Source organism: Oreochromis aureus, linkage group 1 (genome assembly GCF_013358895.1).
Source record: "Oreochromis aureus strain Israel breed Guangdong linkage group 1, ZZ_aureus, whole genome shotgun sequence".
Classification (NCBI taxonomy): domain Eukaryota; kingdom Metazoa; phylum Chordata; class Actinopteri; order Cichliformes; family Cichlidae; genus Oreochromis; species Oreochromis aureus.
This window is the reverse complement of record NC_052942.1, coordinates 27,790,770-27,808,305: the sequence shown is the minus strand read 5'-3', so window position 1 is coordinate 27,808,305 and position 17,536 is coordinate 27,790,770. Positions and strand designations below refer to the sequence as shown.

General features: G+C 40.3%; 1 protein-coding gene across 1 annotated transcript in view; it reads left to right on the top strand.

Annotated features, from left to right (window-relative positions):
- Positions 1-17,536, top strand: part of kif26ba (kinesin family member 26Ba) — a 91,408-nt gene that overhangs the window by 29,465 nt on the left and 44,407 nt on the right. Inside the window, exons 4-5 of the mRNA XM_039611837.1 lie at positions 10,160-10,341; positions 16,500-16,704. Of these exons, the coding sequence (XP_039467771.1) occupies positions 10,160-10,341; positions 16,500-16,704 (387 nt within the window). The remainder of the gene's footprint in view (positions 1-10,159; positions 10,342-16,499; positions 16,705-17,536) is intronic.

Sequence of the window (17,536 nt, the reverse complement as noted above, 5' to 3'; positions counted from 1 at the left end):
TGTTTGCACATCTCAGTCCTTTGAAAGCTGCCTGAACAAAGGAAATTCTAGAAACTGTTCACAAACGTTCGCTTCGACTCAACCATGAAGTGATTAGATTTTGGTGGTCAGAGGTAAAGATCCCTGTAATCTTATAAAAAACATTTTGGTCCAGATGCACATTTTATTTTACCACTTCATAGTGATATCATAAAATTCAGGAAAGAAAATATGGACATTGCTTAAGATTATAACGTACTTGACATTGGGTCAGATGCTAAATTGGTAATGCTAATCCTGGCTGTCCAAAATTTAAATCCTTTAAAAGTGTTTACCACATATATTCCCTTCAGGCTACTTTCTGTCTGTTTTGTAATTTGCATTTAGATACATTTTTGAGTATATTTGTGTGTGAGTATGCCTTGTTGTGTGTGCAAAGGGTTTGGGCTATAAGAGTGTGTCAGCCAGCATGCATACTTGCACATCATTGTGTGCAAACGGCGTATTTTGAAGCTCTGTGTAGATGTGCAGGAACTTCTTTACATGATCTCATTCTGTATTCTGTATATGAATTAGTATGTGCGCTGGGAATTGTAAAATCCTAGTGAGCCTGTGTGTTTCTGGCGAGGCGTCTGCAGTAATGGTGCTTCAGCAGGAAAGGAGAAACGCGATAATAAATCACCCTCATTTAGACTAACGCCTGCTAGAGAAGGAGATGGGGGGAGGAGCTGAGTGGAGACATAATCAAATAAAATGAAAATTGGAAATAAAGATGAAGAAATGAAGAGAGACTAGATTTAAAGAGGAGAATGATGAAGAGAAGGTTTAAAGCAGGACACAAGCGATAATAAGCCGTCGCATGTGACATTTTAACATCACTATGTTTTGACAGTCTTAATTCTGGAACATCAGGGTTTGCAGGGAGATTGCTGAGATGTGCCACAAAATCTGCATTTCTTCTTTGCCTGAGAATTTGATCTGCTTTGCTGCTTGCAGCACGAAACAGAGCCATAGCTTCATGTTTTAGCATCAGTGGAGCTTTCATTGGGTCTTACAATAGGAGATGATTGAATGCAGGCCAAATGAGAATTCTCCTCCAACATGCTCGCGCTCTTCAGCAAAGTGAGGGAGACAACAAACATGTAGATTGACAGCAGGGAATGTAAAGCATTTCTGTGCTCAAATGCTGCAGCAGGAATCGGTGGGATTTATGAGAATCGTGTGTCCCATTGTTCAGAAACATTACTCACAACAGTGCATTAAAGTGAATTATTGGTTTAATTCATTTTAATTATTAAAATCTCCAGTAAAGTCTCTAGTCAGGGGTCGCACAACAAGAGATGAATTGAAAGAGGGAGGGAGCGGTGGTAGGTAGACAGAGAAAAGAAGCCACCTGTCTGCCTGCATAGCTGACATAAAATTCTTGCTGGGTCAGCAGTCTAAGAGGTGACTGCTGCCACGTTTTATATTTATTAGGATTTTTTTTTTCAGTTCCATGGGAAGTGCAGGACAAAAGGAGACATGAATTCAGTGAAAACAAGCAGGATTTCTTTACTAGGCTGTAATGGTGCCTGGGTTATGGAGCCATGGTTTTGAATTTTCTGTGAGTTCATAGTTCCTTTTGTTTTGATTTATGATTTCTTTTTTCTTTGTTGAGTCTCCAGTTCTTAGTTCTTCCCTCTGTTCACTTCCTGTCCTTCCATTCGTCTTGTCTCTTTTTCTTAGTTCAGTTGTGGCTTACTTCATGTTTTATTTTGGTAGCTGTTGGGCTTTTTATCTTTTGTCTCACTTTACTTCCTTTGTCATTTTCTTAGGTTTAGCTGCATCCTTTTACCACAGGTGTTTTCACTCTCCCTAATTACCTCTTGTATAGCTATGTATATTTATATATCCCCAATCAGAGTGTCTGTCTCCCTTGCACTTGTTTTGCTTCTATTTAAAGCTGTTTAATTCTGTTGTTTTGGGGGTTATTTTCATAGACTTTGTCTCCTGACTCAAAAGGTCAGATTTTACATTACACTGTTTGTGAGCCCTGCATTTGGGTCATGTTTCTGCTCACCCTCAACATAGATGGCAACAACAGACATTTTCACATGGACAGATAATGTTATATTCTTGATGAACACACTTTTTATTTAGCCAAGTTCAGCCTTGTAGACTTGCTCTGTGCTGGTAGACTGAGTAACTTTTTAAGTGAACTGACTATATGTCATAAGTTACAGGCTGAGGACTCAGTGCGGACTTTAGAGACAAATGGAATAAACTGAAAACACACCTTTAGTTGGGAGATAGAGTAAAACAAAATAACAGAGCCATTCAAAATCCACCCTAAGGGAAGAAATCCAAAATGCTGCACAACAGGCCAGAAGAGTATACTACAAATGAAGTTCAGACTAGCTAGGCTTTCTTTGCTGTAGCTTTCGACAAAACCTAAAACTCCATTTGGAGATGGATCTCACAAAGGAGGTCTACACAGGTGGGCTCTGTCAGGCTCTGTGTGCAAAAGAATAAAAATTGTGGGTTTTGTGGGTCAAAATGATGAAATGATCCCTATGAGTGCCACTAGTCAGTTTCTACAAGAAACTCATAAAAACTAAAGAGAGTAAAGCTTTAATAACAATCACAATTTTAAAATCCTTAATAACCAAAGGACATAAACTAACTTTTTCAGTTTTATAAAAGCAGAGTTCAGTGACATATGGTCCTTTAATTAGTTTGTAGACAGAGCTTCTCATTCTGCGACAAACCAAACTGTGTATAAAAATCACGTCCATATCAAATGCTCACTTTATTTTGAAGGCTTGCTATGGGAGTGTTTTGGTAGAATGAATCTGTGTGTCTCACTCCTCTCTCTGGCATGAAAACGCTAATCCAACATTACCTCTGCCCTCGCGCTGTCCTTCAAGCAGCTAATTGAAAACAGGTTTATACAGTGTGGTGTGTGCGCCTCTGTGTGTTTCTCTGTGTGATTCCAACAGTGGTTAGATTAGCTTTTCTAATTTACCGTGAATCTGTTGCGCCTATTGTGTATGGATTGTTTCTGTTTATCTGAGAGAAACAGGATGTGAAATAAGAACACACTTGCAATCATATTATTTTGTATAAAATATGTTTTTATTGCCAGACTATAATAATAGTTGGTCTACACATTAGAGAAGTTTGTGAACTGAAGGTTTGACCTACTGTGTAAATCTGGATGGTAGGAGTGGCCAATAGAGCCTCCAAATGATATCATAACATTTCAAGCAAATTTCCAATAACATATATGAAGATATTACAAAAAAATGTGCCAACAGTAGAAGAAGCATTACAATATAGTAGTAGTAGTGACAGAACATAAGTAAAATGTAAGCACAAAGTAGCCTAGGGAATGTTTTCCCAGGGACTTTTAAATGAAATTATACAATAACTACGGTGGCCTTGAGAGGCCAAACGGACTGCAACTTAAGAAAACACCAGCAATAAGAAAAACACTGCAAAAGCACACAAAACACAACGGAAATAGGAAAAACTAAAACAGAAATAGGAAAAAACACAAGGGAAGTGTTTCTGGGGAGACAATAACCCGACGGACCAGTTGGAGGAACCCAAAACATGGTAGGCGTTTTTTTTTAATCATGATTCATATAATACTGATGATGGATATTTAGGCTAATAGTTAGGCTAACACACTTACCTCTCATCTTTTCTTTCTTCACAAAACCGATAGATCCTCCACTTCTTTTAAGTGTCTCCCAGCGCAATTCTTAGCATATTTTGGTTCCTGCAATTGGGCCGTCGCATTGTTGTCTTCCCAGAAACACTTCCCTTGTGCTTTTGGAAATCTGTTTTTTTCTATTTCTGTTTTCGTTTTTCCTAACACCGTTGTGTTTTGTGTGCTTTTGCAGCATTTTTCTTATTGCTGGTGTTTTCTTAAATTGCAGTCCGTTTGGCCTCTCAGGGCCACCGTAAATAACAGCCTAATACTGTTGCCTATAGCTTTTTATTTACAGAACTCCTTTTTCACCATGTAACTGCATCTGTTATTTACATCCACCATATGGAGTGTAACTAGTGAGTGCTCCAGCGATGCTCAGTCATTTTATTTGTTTAATTTTGGGTCGCACATAAGCAGCTGTTCGCATATCAACAGATGAAACAAGATTGTTGTTGCTACCTTAACAGGAACCATGTTCTTGCACATTTTACGAAGTATTATGCTTTGTTGGGCGTCTGACTTCTCTGTAACCAAACCACTTCCTTCCTGTTAAAGCGACTCCCTCTTTAGGTATTAATCATCATCAGCGGCTGACATGCTGCTCTCACTTTCAGACATTTTTGGGCTTGTGTCGTGTGTCCTTGAGAAGATAAATGCGTGGCATTGCTATATGACTGATATCACAATATGACACTTTTATATCGTGTACAGATTTAGGCTGGTATTATCAAGTATGGCATGATATGGCACAGTCCTACTGGGTGGAAAGAGAAGAGCCAGCTCTCACCTTTAAATGTCAGAGCTTGATAGAGAGTAAGCACAGCTAATAGTCTTCATATTATATGTTTTCCTGTATAACATAAACCTACATTCCTCTCAGTTTATTTTCTGTTCTTTTAACTGGTTTTCATTTTCATGCATACTGGCCTCTAGTATGTAGCCTTGACAGTGTTTCTGTGTTTCTGATTTGATTATGTAACATATCATATAACTAAACAGATCTCCTTTTCATCTCTTCTCTCTTTCTCTCACAGTCGGTTTCTATCGCTCATGCATTCTCTGGCCAAATTATTAGGAACACCTACATCACAGTAGAACAACTCTGGCGTCAAATTTACTACATTAAAAATGTGTTTCCAATATTTTCTTGCCCTTTGACATTAAGGACACTTGAGCCTTTAACCCCCTTGCCTCATTGTGGGTGTTAAAGATTCAGGTTTACAAATATATATCAATAATTTACTCCCTCTCAACATCCATCCATCCATCCATTCGCTTCCGCTTATCCTTTTCAGGGTCGCGGGGGGCGCTGGAGCCTATCCCAGCTGTCATAGGGCGAGAGGCGGGGTACACCCTGGTCAGGTCGCCAGTCTGTCGCAGGGCCCCTCTCAACATCCATTTCTGTCATTTCCCTTTATGTATTGCCTATGTTTCATGACTGGGTTTCTGTTTCCTCCAAGCTTACTTTCTTTCCTTCATAGTTTGACACATAAACTCCTGCTTCTCTAACTCTACCACCTCTGTGAGAAATAAATAAACATCCTTCTCCGTGTGCTCACTTCTTTATTTTTTCGCATTTCCTCCCCCACTTTAATTTTGAACAAGCGGCCTCTTTCTCTCTTCCGCCAAACCACTCAAGTAAGTGTTTAGATGGTTTTACAGATTGTGTTTATTGCACCGATAAGATCCGTCAGGACCACACGCGCGCGTGGACACACAACACACAATTTCTATTTCCCTTATACAAAACTGAAGGTGCAGATTGTATGTTGGGCGCCTGTAAAATGAGGAAGAATAAAATAAGAGAGACTGATGAGTGAGGTAAATGCTGGGGAAATGGTGTTTGTGATGTAATGAAGATGAATGGGTCAGCTTTTATTGTTTTCTGAGAGGGGAGAAAGAAATGTGGATTACTGAAATAATATAGAGGAAAGGGGTGAAAGTTACAGAAGTATAGTGTGCTGTTGTATTGTTTTTTATTTAATAACCTGGAAAATCTAATATCACATTTGTCGAAGTCCCACATTGACTGATATGGTCACAGGATCAGCTTATTTTGTACAAACACAGTCAGATGCTGTGTTTTTCATTGATTAGCTGCATTATTTTCACCTCTGGCTGTTGCATTATCCTTAGTCATCTCAATTTGTCCTGCTATTATCTATATCCTTTTATCTGCTGCTGTGACCTAATATCCCCACAGGAATCATTAAAGTTTCATTCAATGTAGGATAACCTAATTTATTGTAAAGTATAGAGACAGCAGCTCAGTCTTTGTGTCCTGTGGGGAAATCTGAATGGGACATAATTTACTTTAATGAGTACTTTATCCAAAATGCTATGTAAATGCTTTAGCCAGGTGACCATCAATTTTCTGTATGCGCAGCACTCATGTAGGATTAATATGACAGCTCTCAAATAGTGGCTGGCTTAATGACAGAGATAAGGCACCCATCACCACACCACTGCTACAGAGAAACAAAGCAAAACTGTTGAAATCTCATGATGATTTTAGCCCTGACAGTAGTTTAATTAGTAGTTAATTAATAGTAAGTGTTTGATTAGTAATTAGTAGTTAATTCAAATTAATGACACTAAGAACGCAAACATGATCAAGAGGACGAGTTCAAGAGGTGAAGCTTAGCAGAGAGATATCAGCTACAGCTGCCTACGTCTGTTCACCTGTCAGTCAAAGCTCAGACTCTGTTACAGCCCTGTCTAGACACGAGGAAGCACAACGGAAAGATATAAAGGAGGGTCCTGCCCCAGCTGCCAGTTCAGAGTCTCAACACGAATTTCAAGTGTAATACTTATTCAGCCATGCGCATGTAAAAAGAAAGGTTACAATAACTGAAAGAAATTTACTTGCGATTGCATCAAGTGCAAAATAACTAAAGAAACAGATCCGTCTTCTGAGAAACAGATGAGAAAATCGTGTAAAAGAAAAAGGTAGCTCACTGCTTCTGCTTCAGTGGTACAATAAAACTGAATTACTCTATTTGCACAAATGCAGTCACACACACACACACACACACAAAATCCCATTACAAACCAATAACAGCACTTGGCAAAGTCTCAGATGTAACACAAGAGAACACACAGTCAGCTACAAAAAGGGTGTGGAGGCTGAGGACAGAAGTATCATACTGTTGTTAACAGTTGCTGAGACCGTACAGTGAGCTGAATCAGGTAAACCCAAGAGTGCGAGCCAATTAAGAGGAGAGGTTCAGATGGACAACACAAAAATCCTCAGACGTAGAGAGAGCAAACTAGTAGATTATGTGATGCTTAGACCTTAAAATACATGCAACTGCTACAAAGGGAGGAAATTAGCTACACAGACGATAACCTTTTTTAATACCAGGCTATAAACATATCATTTCCGTTGTAAAGTTGGGCATTTTAACAGGAATGTCCAAGGATTGACTCACTTTTATAGCCAGCCTTAGGTGGCAATTTGAGGAACTGCACTTTCACTGTTACTTTAGCTCTGGAATTTGCTGCTTTTTGGAAATTACATGTCAATGAAAAGGGTAGATTACAAAGAACATCAGTGCAAACTGCTCGGCTATACCACATGTGGTGATAGTCAAGGGCTTTGCTGTGATTAGTGTGAACGGCAGTAAAGTGTAAATGGTATTGCAACATGACAATATTTTCAAAAACTTACAGGTCACCTGAGCACTAATTTAGTAAAAGAAGAGCAATGCCTAACCCGACCAAAGATACACCACGTTTGGTGAGAGGTGAGATTGGATAAGTGCAAAGGTGACATTTCTATCAGCCTCAGCTATACTCGGTTTACCCACTAACATTAACATTAGCCTGCTACACATTAGCACTGCCATTGTCAACATGTTTTCATGATTTAGGCTTTTAGATCATAGCACCACTAAACACATTGCATACTCTCAGTAGAATCTCCCTGAGCCAGTATCATAGCTGTGGACTCCTAAATCATATGCAGTGACTGTAGGCTATAAACCGGTGTCTATATGTCTGTCCAGCCTTTGTGGTCTGAACTGCAGCACCAGCACTCAAAGCCATATATTATTAAACCTACCTTGCATAATAACACTGTGTGGGACGCCTTTTTTTTACATTGTGTTAGTAGTTTTCCTTATTTTATTCATCAGAATTTATGAGTAGCCAGTACAAAAGCGCAGGTAGTCCTGTAGCTCGCTGGACCTTCATTTCATATGTTCGCAGCTTTTTTAATAATGCAGGAGCACCAAGCCAGGTCAGAGCTTTTGAAGCAGCTGTAAACGTACAAAGGTGTGTGGTATATAAACTATAGAGGCATCTCATTTACAATAGGTAATTTATCAAGGCAGCAGGTGGTGAGCTTGGACCCCAGGAGCCCTCAGCAATAAATATAAACACATTGGAGCTGATTTACCCACATAAGCACACAGGTCCACACATGTGCAGAGACACACATGTAGACATATTCGGAATAGGCTTACATTAACACACACAAAAGCTATAATTCCTTTATTGGAGTACGTGTTCATGATTTAGGTGCTTTGCTGTCTTGCTGTAGGCAGCACATAAAGAACTATAATCAATAATCCATATCTGTGTCATGAATGATTTGCTTTAACACGCATGCACGCACAAACCCATAAACGCATACGGCATAGAGTACATGCAGCTGTGGCAAACTCACATTTAAATCAGTTAATTCTACTATATCAGTTCTTCTTAACGTGTGTGTGTGTGTATGTGAACGGGTATTAACATCTTTGTGGGGACCAAAAATTGGAAGTTTACTATACTTGTGAGGACCGACAGCCCTTGTGGGGACCAAAATACCGGTCATCACGAGTTGGAAAGCAGTTTTGAGACTCGAAATGTGGTTTTAGTATCAGGGTTACAATTAGGTTATGGTCAGGTTTAGGCATTCATTTTTTATGGTTGGGTAAGGTTAGGGTAAGCGGCTAGGGAAAGCATTATGTCAATGAGTTGTCCCCACAAGGATATAAATACACACGTGTGTGTGTGTGTGCGTGTGTGTGAGTGAGAGAGAGAGAGAAATAAAGAGAGACTTATTTTTTGTCTCAAGCAACTACAGCAATTTTTTGTGATATACACGACAACATTCAGTACAGAAACGTACTGCTGTGAGATGGCTTGAAAAGTTTCCACAGATAACCTGTGAACCCTGAAACAAAACATTAGATATCTAATATATCTAACTGATTAGATATGGCAGGTTAGTTATGTAAATGTATTTTTTGTAGTTATCAGAAGTAAAAAGACTTACTGCCACTCCAAGAAGAGCGCTAAAGTTACTATTTTAGCAACCATTCCACCTCATTAAGTGTATTTTCATTTCATATACTGTATATTACACATTACATCAAGTGTGTCTTATGCACTTGATAAAAACAGTAACTCAGTCAAGAAGGCAAATGTAATTTATTTAGAGCATTATGAGTACAAAGGGCTTCCCCTTTTTATCCGCGCTGTCTTTCTTCTGTCTAATAAAACGCAAATGGTACGAGTGTTGATCTAATAATAAATCACAAATGTGGATATAGCTTATGATGGCAGAACAACCCTGCAGAGAGAATGAAGCTAGATATGTTAGGATTATTAATAAAAACAGGGAATAGCGAGGAGAAGAAGGAAGGGTCGATCTGACAAAAGTATACATGAGGTTGAAAGAAAGAAACCAAGGGGAGAGTGTCTTTGTTTCTTTGTTTATGTCTGTTTAGGATGCAGACAACATTCTGCTGCTGGTTCACTTTGATCACTAGAGAGGTTTTCTGTACACACACACACACACACACATATATAAGGGCATGCAATAAGTTATCCTTCAACAGGAAACAAAATGGGTGGGGAAAACCAGACTGTGTTCTCATATCTGACCATCTGGAAAAGACAAGGGCAGAGATAAATAGCAGTCGTGTGTGTGTGTGTGTGCAATTTGTTTGTCATGAAGTACATGCACAAACTTAGCACGATCAAAGTAATCAGGAGACAAAGTCTTATCACGTCTGACTGGGTGGGAGAAGGGAGCAGCAAATACTGACTTTGCTGCCAGTCTTTGTTTCTGATTTTCCTTCAGTCGTCTGTTCTTGTTCTCTTTCACTGTGTCTTTGATGGGTTTTTACATTTTCACATTTCAGCTACTGCTGTGAAAATTATTGTTAGCGCTCACTGTTAACACTAATGTTGCTAATTGCACACGATCTTTCCGAATCTCTCTGAAATCTTGTCCAGTCTCCTCTAAACTCATAATTTCTGTGTGTGACAGCAACACATTAACATCAGCCTCGGAGCAGTGCTTCCCAAAAATTAGAAATTGTCTCATTTCTACTGCATAATTTATCATGTAATGAAATGTGAAGTTCCCATCAACAGTGTCTAAGTCTCCAGGCCCTGTGGATATTGTTAATTAATTAGTATTTTTATTTATTATTTAACTCTTGTTGGTTTTGTCAATTATAGTAAAAAGTCTTTCTCTCTCATCAGATCTCCCAGATGATCTCAGAAGCCTCCAGAGAGGGAATTACCGAAGCTGCCCTGAACCGCTACAACACACACTCGCCCTCACACACAAATTCATCATCACATACAAACTCTCCCTCTCACACTCCAGCTGCAACCACCACCGCAGCGACTGCCACCTCCGCCGCTGCCTCTTTCTTTGCCAGGTAAGATTCACTTTACGCAGTGAGTGAAAGCCAAGAAGATCACCTCTCTCATCTGATCCGTACACTCCACGAATCATTCCAACAAGCAGGCATTGTGATTAAACGTGATCAGGTGCATTATTGAATTTCTCTCCAGAGCTGTGACTATCTGAACATCTGCTGCATTTGTTCTTTTGTATTTAAATTTGACTAAAGCTTGACTAAACATGACAAATCACAAGCACGGAAAGCCAGGGAATCTGCATACTCACAACACTTTACCGATTGTATTTAAAACCCCAAACCCATCACTTTCTTGGGATTCAGTGGCATTTTGTAGAGTAGATTTAGTGTTGCACAGAAACTCATTAGTTCATTTATGCAAGTCTCATCATTTAGTTTAGTTCGTTCTGAGTTCAAAAGTCCAGAAAACCTCTCATTCAGGTCGTCGCCTCTTTATGACATTTCTCAATTGGTTCAATGGAGCAGGAGGAATAAAATAATGGGCTGACAAATAATCTCATTGTAAGATAAAAGCGATGAAAAAATGGAATACTATTATGCAGTATAATGCACAAAAGAGTACTCACTTATCTCTTGGTTGGCTTGTGTGTCTATCAACGATCCAGTCATCAGTCTTCGATGAACTGTGTAATCAAATCTGGAGAAATGCAGAGCAGCACAACATAAATAAGACACGGGAAATATGGGTAAATTATTGATGAAAAAACATGGCAAGCTCAAAATGAACGAGTAAATTATTCATGGGTGACACCGCACCATGAGCGTGTCACAGTGTCTGAAGCATTGCTGAGATGTCGTATCTAATGAGCTGCTTTAAATCACATTTTAAATGATACTGATGGTTTTCCTTCTCACTCACTCACACGCGTCTAAATCTGCAGATAATGAAATGTGTGTGCCTGTGTTTGATATATAAGTGTCGGGCATCAGTGGTGCAGACATAATGCTGTCTGTCTTTCAAAGCACTAGCAACCGGTCGTAAATTGTACTGGAAGACACCCAAACACATGCACGCACTCCCTTCTTTGACCCTCTGAACTGCCGAGTATCAAGGCCATTTTACACAAACCCACGCACATCTGGTTGACATTACAAACATAAAGCCAGCTGTCTTTGGTCAATTTATGAGTGTGAACCTTGTAAGTGAAAGAATCCAGTTTGTTTAATGGTTTGCCTGGATGTGTTTGTAGATGTCAGTGTCAGTGGGTCTGTTTTGTTTGTGTATTTTGTGTCTGTGAAGGAATTTGGTTTAATTGGCAGAGAAATACCAATGTGCTCACCTGGTGTCACCTTTGATTTTTGACTCTGTGTGTTTACCTTCAGTGGATGCAGCCATGCAGTGATGGTAAATCCTTTGCCTATCTTGGTCTTTACTCTCAGATGTGAACTGCATACAGACACTCTTATCAAACACACAGAAACACACACAGGTATACATGCACACAATTTCCCCTTTGCTCACTGTCCGCACATGGCAAAATCCCTGTGCCCACTATATCTCCTCTCACCTGATCCCCTGTCTTCCTTCAGCCTCCTCTTTTCTCTCTCTCCCTTAATTGCTCTCTTCTTTCTCTATCCCCTTCCATCCTTTCCTATTGTTCTTTCACAACTCTCCTGTTCTCCCCGTTTTATTAACAGTTTCTCAGTTTCTACATTGACCTTTCCTTTACCTTTGCTAATGTGCATGTGAGTAATATCTTTCATTAGTAGCAATCTGTCTGTGAATATGTCACACTCACGCGGTAGCACTACGTCTTTCCTGTGCTGCATTGTCCCCAGAGGGTTGCTGGGCCAGAGGATAGAGACATGCGGTGGTGTGTGCATGCTCTTAGTCACTGGGGGAAGGGAGTTTCTATCAGTGAAGGAATTTTTTACTGCATGCTCCGGGGATTGGATCTTTGGGGATTTTGGCTGGCTGTGTAAGTGTGTGTGTGTGTGTGTGTGCTGGAGGTAGCCGAGTAAATGAATAGGTCCCAGGTGAATTGGTGAATTGGTAGGGCGTTGTTATTTTGGATGGAGGATAGCAGTGGGACTGGGGGGGGCTGTCTCATTTACATCTCACTATCTCTCTTCTGTATTCTTTAAAAAGAAGTGCTCCATCAAATGATAACTGGGGACCAATTAGACACCCATCACAATGGTAGATTGATGATTAAAATAGGCGTATAGTGGTAAACAAATTAACATATCAGCAGTCTCACTTTGGGACCGCATTTTATGGTTTCTGTTTTGCTCGTGTGTGTTATAAACTTTTATTTTGACATATGGAGGAAGAGGCCTATTTGCTCTGCAAGTGTCGTCACTAGCCCACATTCTTCCCTTTCATTCCATCCGTTTAAGGCCCGACAGCTTGCAAACAGTGATTTAACACACCATATTATTAACACACTGAAACGAGGCGTAGTGCTACAACTCTTTATATATCCTTCAGGCAAACAAAGACTCGATGAGCTAATGAACTAATAAGCAGTGTATGACCTTGGAAACCTCTATAGATCTCTATGTAGAATGCATTTTTTTCCTCTGTAGCAGAAGCTACATATTCTTCATTTCATAGCTGAAGGTGGGCATTTTAACAAGGGAGGCTTTGGATGGTTGCTTGGTTAGGAGACACAATACAGAAGAACAGCAGACATCATAAATTCATTCATCACCTTTCCATTGACCTATACAAATGAACTGACTTGACTTGTCTTCATGTCTTGACTTGAACACAATGTGTATTAATATTTTATAATGCAGCCTTGCGTGCTAATACAGTCGCCTGGGTTAGTCATCTAAAGCAACGGACAGTGCAGGCAGGGTAGAGTGGGTGGAGCGAGTGTTAGGCTGATTTGTGACAGTACGATAGCAGCAAGGGTGAAAGGGAAGGTTTACAAGATGGTACTGAGACCTGCTTTGATGTATAATTTGGAGATGGAAGCACTAATAAAAAAAACAGGAGGCCAAGCTGGTGGTGGCTGAGCTGAAAATGTTAAGGTTTTTATTGGCAGTGACCAGGATGGACACGATTAGGAGTGAGTATATCAAAGGGACAGCTCAGGTGGTGAGAGGCAAGGCTAAGATGGTTTGGACATGTGCAGAGGAGGGATGGTGGATATAATGGGGAAACAATGTTGAACATGGAGCTGCCAGGCAGAAGGACAAGTGGAAAAACCACAGAGGGTTGGTGTGACAGAGGACAATGATAGGGTGATATGGAAGAGGAGAGTCATTTGTGGCAACCCATAAAGGGAGCAGCCAAAAGAAGAAGAACAAAAAGATGTGCAAAAAGAAGAAGTGATAATACACTGCAGATTATATGGCAATGTCTTAATAGAGAGCAAGGAGTGTGTCAGTCGTGGATTGCATGTACGTGTCAATAGATAACGTCGGTAAAGCCAGTCTTCTGTCCCTCTTAGCCAGTGCTCTCACACTTTCGCCATCGCTCTCCGTCTCTCCCTGTATCGTCTTCTACTGACAGTCTGCTAAAAAGAATGTAATTAGCCACTCAACCAACAACACAGTCAGAGGGACAGCAGCCATAAATCAGCTGTGTGTGCATTTCAATTCAAAGTGTTTGTAGTTGTGTGAAAGGAAAGGGGGGTGAAAAAAGCAAAAGCAGCAGGATGTTATTAGCTGGGCTGTTTGTGACCTGTGCTGCTTTTTAACAAGGGACCGAGAGGATGAGAGGCATGGGTGGCTGAGAGAATCAATACATGTGAGGAAGGCTGAATGGATGGTGGGATGGATGGGTGGCTATATAGAGGGCAGAGAATAAGACAGGAAAGCATGAAGGATAAAAAATAATGAGAGAAGAATAAAATAAAGGGTAAGGTATAGGGAACGGTTTAGAGCGAGCGGGATTGGAGTAATAGGAGGGAAGTGAAAGCCGGAGAAGAGTGGAGGAATTAAGGTAATGGAAAAGAGGGTGAAGGGATGTAACAGCTGATGGATGGAAAACAAGCGCCCTTCACTTTAGGGTTAGATCGAAATAGATCCACTTAGACAAATCCCAGGCCACTTGTCATTAAATGGCACCAGTTAGGTGGCGTGTCTACCATGCTTCAGTTGTGCCACAGATTAAACTAGTCAGGGTGAGAGGATAATAGAGGGTAATAGAAATGATACAAACATGTCAATAGATGCATGCGTGCATTTTGAAACTGATGTGGCTGGAGGATTTAAGGGATGCATTATAAAAACAGTCACAAAAAAGACTTAAGAGTAAATCCTTTGCCCAAGAAGCAGCCCTTTCACAAATGAGCATACATGCACAGAAGAAGAGACAAATGCTCATCTGCGAGCACTATATGCTACAAGTAGGCACCTCCTGCAGCAGAGTAACCATGCATAAATCCATCATTGTCGTCTCTCATCCTGCAACTCATCCAGCTTCTTCTTACAGTTGTTTTCCTGTGAAAATTACAGGATAGTTTTTTCCCAAACAAAATCATTTTATGCCAGTTTTGACTAAGGCCATTATTACTTTTATCACACAGTAAATCATTTTTTGTAATCTTCTGCATTTTACACGGGCAGTACACTGTTATATTGATATCATGAGAAAACCTGTAATTATTCATGATCGCATTTGCTGCAGTATGTAAGCTTAACTTTCACACAGTGTAAAACCAATTAGGGGTCTTCTCATGGAGGTTTATTGCAAACAGTATGCACACACACACATTCAAAGTCAGGAACACAGACACACAGCTTCCCACCCAAATCTCCAGGGAGTTAGTCAAATGGTGAAATGCTTCATCGTTCCACGGGTCACCGAATCTCTCCTCTCTCTCACAGTCTCTCTCTTTTTGCTGACTCTCCCCCTCGCTCTCATTTCTGTAACCTGCCGCAGTTAATTGAAAGCCAATGGTGTGAGAATATGGCTCTTTGACAGAGAGCGTGCCAGAGTGCAAGGTCTCTCATTCTCTTTTTCTCTCTTTTTATTATCTTGGAAATATATATGAAGATAGATTGAATAAGAACTGAGCAGAAATCTCTGCCTGTGGCCCTTTGGAGGTCTTTAATTTTTATCACATTATTAATACTGTTAGGTAATCTGCCAGTTTCAGTTGTGGCTTGTTGAATTGAAGTTGAAGAAGCAAAAGCTCAAACTCAAGAATTTCTTTCTTTACTAATCCAAATGTAGATCACGTAAATCACTCGAGCACATTTTTGCTAGGAGACTTGCTCAGTTTTCTCTCAAAATCACTCTCACATAACCTCTCTTCTGCCTTTAAGCTCAGCTCAGGTTATATTGAAGCTCTTTGGCTTTAGAAAAATATGCTAACTATACATCTACATTAGGAAATATGAATATGTAGAACAGGTCTTTGCACAGGGCTCTTCCCAAGTATAAACAGCTATTTGACAGAAACTGGTGCTCATAAGTTGTTAATGATGACATAATTACATTCATCATAAATAAGCAAACATGTATATTTTCAAGCTAAATTCATTCAGATAAACAATTTGACTTGATTTGATGCGACTGTCTTGACAAAGACAAAAAGACGAGTGAAAGTTGCTGTGCTTCATATAGAAATCCAGACTGTTATATATGTATATGAGGTATTTCTGCTAGGAAATGAAGCATGAGAGGGGTGTTAGAAAAGTTTCAGACGAGAAACAATTGTTCTGAGAGAAGCAGACAGGTAGAAAAAGGAGAGCAAGAACAGAAGTAGAGGAGAAAGAGTGAAAGTGAGATTTAGAAGTTTAGAAGTTAAAGCTACAAACGAGAGGAAAGAGGAGAGGAGATGGAGTTTATATAAATATAATTTCTGGTGGCTTCTTTTGAGCTGAATGCCGCAGGGAATCGTGTAGCAAGAAGGGAAATGAACCACTCCCCATCCAGATGCTGCTACATATGTAAACAGCAATGTGAATATGCTTGTGTGTACATGTGTTCATGACTTTGTGTGTGCATGTGCTGAAGGATATCGGTTGGGTTTTGCATATTTGTTTTACTTTGGATCAGGATGTGTGCAGAGTCGCACTGTATGTGCATGCATGCGTGCCCCCATCCTTCCTCTCCTTTCACCATCCATCTCCTGAAAATATTCGCTGTTTGTTTTGACTTTGTCACAGTGTAGTTTAAGCATAATAATGTGACAGGTTGACTGCTGTCTCTCCTTCTCTTTCTTCCTTTTGTTCTCTGCTTTTCTCTCTCTCAGAGCTGCTCAGAAGTTGAGCTTAGCGTCCAAAAAGAAGAAGCAGAAGACGGCTGCGCTCACAGCTACAGTGACATCATCGCCATCGTGTGACCCACCCCTATTCCCCACCAATTTTAGCTCCACCCTGTTGATGGCTCCTCCCCCAGCTCCACCTTGTCTCCTCCGTGCAGCAAACAAGATCAAAGATACTCCTGGACTTGGAAAGGTAACAGTAAATGAATGTTGGGTGGTCATAAAGGGAAGGAGATGGTTAGCAACAGCACTCAGATAGCGTGTAGTGTTTGAATGACCCTTAGTTGGTACTACAGGGCATAGAGTGTGCCAAGGAAATATTCCCCACACCACTACCTGAGCTTTTGTTACACAATTTGAATCAATCATGTTGTTTACACCAAATTCTGACCCGACCATCTAAACGTTGCAGCTGAAATCGAGACTCATCAGACCAAGCAAAATTTTTCTCTCCTATTGTATGGATTTGCTGGGGCTGTGCACATTGTAGCCTAAGTTTTCTGTTCTTATCTGACAGGAGTGGCAGCGGTTGTGGTCTTCTGTAGCCCATGTGCTTGAAGGTTCAGTGTGTTGTAGTTAAGTGATGCTTTTCTGCATACCTTGGATGTTATGAGTGGTTATTTCTGTCACTACTGTCTTGTACCATTCTGTCTGTAAACTCTACAGATGATTGCGTGGGGGGTCGTTTCCAGTAGGTTAGCGGATCATGAAGCACTGAGAGCAGCGCATCTGGCACCAACAACCATGATTATACCCACTTAAATCACCTTTTCTTCCACATTCTGATGCTCGGTTTGAGCTTCAGGAGATTGTCTTCATGCCTAAATGCAGTTTCTTTTAGTGTCACATTCACTAGAAGGTTCCAGGGTACTGTGCACAGTCATAACGTCCATCTCTCAACAGTCAAGTGAGGAAGAGCAGAGACAACAAAATGCTAAATGAACTGTTATAATAATAATACCAGCCCACCATCCTACACTAACAACATTTACTTGTTATATCTTTATTGGGGATGCATCGGGACC